The sequence below is a fragment of the Lagopus leucura genome, unplaced genomic scaffold (assembly GCF_019238085.1).
Source record: "Lagopus leucura isolate 7727_CA_CO unplaced genomic scaffold, USGS_WTPT01 178-0_obj-0_obj, whole genome shotgun sequence".
Taxonomy (NCBI): domain Eukaryota; kingdom Metazoa; phylum Chordata; class Aves; order Galliformes; family Phasianidae; genus Lagopus; species Lagopus leucura.
The window spans coordinates 43,084-46,729 of NW_024966726.1; the positions used below are offsets into that span (position 1 = coordinate 43,084).

Here is a 3,646-nt window from a genome sequence, read left to right on the forward strand (position 1 = left end):
CCAGCCATCAATCCATGCCCAACCATCAATCCATGCCCAACCATCAATCCATGCCCAACCATCAGCCCATGCCCAGCCATCAGCCCATCCCCAGGACAGACGGACAGCCCAGGGCGCTGCTCAGGGGTGAGTGTGCATGGGGCAGGCAAGGAGGTGTCGTTGGGTTTAGCTGGCACCTATGTTTTAGCAGAGAGATCGGTCTGACACTGCTCAAGCTGTGCTATATGGCCAGAAATTACAGAACATGCATGATGTAGAATCTTTACAATCACATAAACAGCATGCAGCATTTCTAGCATTTTCTGCAGTAACCCTGAGAATAATGACTTGGGAATTTGGGGTTTCCTGATGAATGTCCTATAATATTACCTATCTCTTATGGTAAAAGCCACCAGGAGCTCTCCTGGGTTGTGCTCCCATTCCTCCCCAGGACACTACGATATACATTCTGGGGGACTTGCTTTGAAGCTTGGCCAGAAGCCCTTAGATCACTGCAAAAGCTCAGGAAAATGGCTCTGGATAAGGCAAGAGAGCAGCCAGAAAGGCAGAGGATGGCTTTTTTGGGACATTTCCAATAGCTTTCTACAGAGTCCAACTCTGAGTTTAGCCATGAAATAACTCAAGTTTACTGATGGAACAAAGGTGGGCGGAGTGGCTGCGAGCCCAGAAGGCTGTGCCACCGTTCAGCAAGACCTGGGAAGGATGAGAGTGAGGTAGAGGAAAACCTGATGAGGTTTGACATGAGCAAGTGCAGAGTCCTGCACCTGGGGAGGAACAACCACAGCATCAGTACAGGTCAATGGAAAGAATGCTGAGCTGCTGGAGAGGAGCTCTGTGGAGAAGGACCTGGGGGTCCTGGTGGGCAGCAGGTAACCATGAGCCAGCAGTGTGCCCTGTGGCCAAAAAGGCCAATGGGATCCTGGGGTGCATTGCACAGAGTGTGGCCAGCAGGGCGAGAGAGGGGATCCTTCCCCTCTGCTCTGCCCCAGTGAGGTCACATCTGCAATACTTTATGCAGTGCTGGGCTCTCCAGTTCAGAAAAGATGGGGATCATCCAGAGAGAGCCTGGTGGAAAGATACAATGATACAGGGCCTGGAGCATCTCCTGCATGAGGAAAGGCTGAGAGCCCCAGGGCTGTTGGGTTTGGAGAAGAGAAGGGTGCACTTTAAAAGGTTCTCTGTAGAGAAGAACTTCCTGTAAGGTCACGAGTTGCAGGGGAGATGATCTGGCATTCATGTGCAATGTTTCTTTCCAGGAATTATCATGCAAATCCCCACAGTGATGCTCAGCTTTACCTACCCTAGAAAATCACTGTACTGCGTGGCTCATGAATGCTCCTGGAGCATTGCTCAGGTTTGCACAGAACTGCGATGGCTCTGGGGCAGTTCTTTCACAAAATCATGGAATGATAGAATGGCCTGGGTTGCACAGGAGCACAGCGCTCATCCAGCTCCAACCCCCTGCTGTGTGCAGGTCGCCAACCAGCAGCCCAGGCTGCCCAGAGCCACATCCAGCCTGGCCTTGAATGCCTGCAGGGATGGGGCATCCACAGCCTCCTTGGGCAACCTGTGCCAGTGCCATATAATGGGGAATGGACAAGGGGAGATGGCCCTATCTAAGCAGTGAGGTTAAAAGGGTGCACATAAGGCAGACAATTAAAGGACATGCTGGGGAAACATCGGGTCACCCAGTAATTCTAAGCTGGGAAGACCATTCTGCCTTCAGCACTGCACAGCTGAGGTCCTGGGCTTGGCTCATAGGAGGGACGATCCCTGCGGTGGAGCGGAAGGCACAGAGGATGCTCACCGTGACGGGGAAGAAGTCCTTCATGTGTCTCCAGACAGCGCTGTCCCGCACCACGCGGATCCGCCGCCCGCCCCGGAGCGGTGCTTCCCTGTCTACGAACCACCAGGCGGCGTAGAGGACGCTGAGCAGCCAAAAGCGGGTGAAGAGGAGGCCGACGAAGGCAGCGATGCAGCACTGTGCTGGGAGGAAAGCCAGGCGGTGAGCGTAAGGGTGCTGGGAGGGGAAGGCTCACCTGGAGGGAGCTGTTCTGCACAGCCCTGGGATGGAGCCCCGGCCTTCCCTGTGCTCACCGTGGGATTATTGGATCAGTATGAGGGAAGTTAGGAAGCCAATAAATGGTTTTCTTCCCGTCTGCCCCAGGAACCAGAAGAGCAGCTTGACCCCAACCACTGGGAAGCATCCTTTTCTCTGAGGGCCCCTATGTCCACCTCCTCCATCAAGGCTGGTGGACCTCTCTGGTTCCACATTTTGAATGACTGCCCATGATTTTTAATTTTTCATCTTCCCATATAGCAGAATTTTACTCTTTATTGATTTTCTTTTTTTCTTTCTTATTGATTCTGGACCTTTTCCTCCTCCGCTTGGCCTCATTTTAAACTCTAATCCTGACCAGTAGAGGATTTTCAGTCTTTCTGATGTGGTGTCATCACAGATTTTATAGGCACGCTCTATTTCGTTCCCCAAGTCATTAACAACTTGGGACTTTTCCAAGTCATTAAAGACCTTCCTGAGCTGCTTCCAGTCAGTACTCAGCTTTGTCCTCTACCTCCTGCCTCCCTCGTGCCCTGTGTTTTGGCAGGGGAACAAGAGGAGAAAAGTCTGCACGCAAGCACGCATCACTGGGCACGCCAGATCCTACCAAGCCCAGCACTGTCTGCTGCACAGAGTCTGGGAAGCACTGATGCCCACCAAGCTGCCAGTCAAAGCTGTGTCCTCTCCATCTGGAAGCCTTGGTGGCCCTGTCCATCAGAGTGCTATCTGAGTGAGAATGGGCTGAAAATCCACATTGACCCAAGTCCTTTTGCTTCCCCAGCTCATCGTGGGTCACATTAGGATGAGAGACAATGGTCTCAAGCTGTGTCAGAGGAGGTTCAGGATGGTATTAGGAAGAATTTCTTCTCCCAAAGAGTGGCCAGGATGTGCAGGAAAGTGGTGGGGTCACCATCCTTGGAGGTGTTCCAGACCCATGGGTTTGGGGTGCTGAGGGATGCAGGGCACAGTGGGGATTGGATGGGATTGGGCTTGGGGATCATAGAGGTCCTTCCAGCCTTGATGATTCTGTGACTCTACGATTCTATGACTGTGAGTTTTATATTTTGCTCTTCTCTGGGCCCTTATCACAGATCCAGGACCCGTGGCTGAAGGACACAGGGGTGGAGAAGCTCAGCTCAGACACAGATTCAGCATCCAGGCCCTCATCCCAAGACCTGGATTTTCATCTCTCTGGGGTTCACCTGGCACCCGCCATCTCCAGCTGCTCTCTCCTGAGGTCTATCAGAGAAGATGTTGGTTGTCTTTACAGCAACAGATGAGCTTTAATGCATTTTCCCCTAAAAGAAATTGTGCTTTTCTATGGCTGTGCTCATGATGCTTAACCTCTTTTAGGCTTTGGGAGTATTTCAAATGTTTGTGTTGGAAAACAGTATCTTGATAAGCAGATGTGGTTTGGAAGCTATTCTTTTGATAAGTCATCCTGATCCTAAAGTGTTGGGTGTGAAAACAGAAGCCACGTCTTAAAGTCCTGGCATGGTGTGCTGGTAATTCCTACTGGTAAATGGAAGGAAGGGGGGAAAGGGGGAAGGAGGGAAGAAAAGAAGGGAGGGAGGGAGGGAGGGAGGG

General features: G+C 51.8%; 1 protein-coding gene across 1 annotated transcript in view; it reads right to left on the reverse strand.

Moving 5' to 3' along the window:
* The window catches only part of MOGAT2 (monoacylglycerol O-acyltransferase 2), a gene marked incomplete at its 5' end in the record, with an annotated part of 12,587 nt that extends 10,601 nt beyond the window's left edge, over nt 1-1,986 (reverse strand). Inside the window, one exon of the mRNA XM_042893401.1 lies at nt 1,808-1,986. Coding sequence (XP_042749335.1) covers nt 1,808-1,986 — 179 coding nt within the window. The remainder of the gene's footprint in view (nt 1-1,807) is intronic.
* Between the last annotated feature and the right edge of the window lie 1,660 nt (nt 1,987-3,646).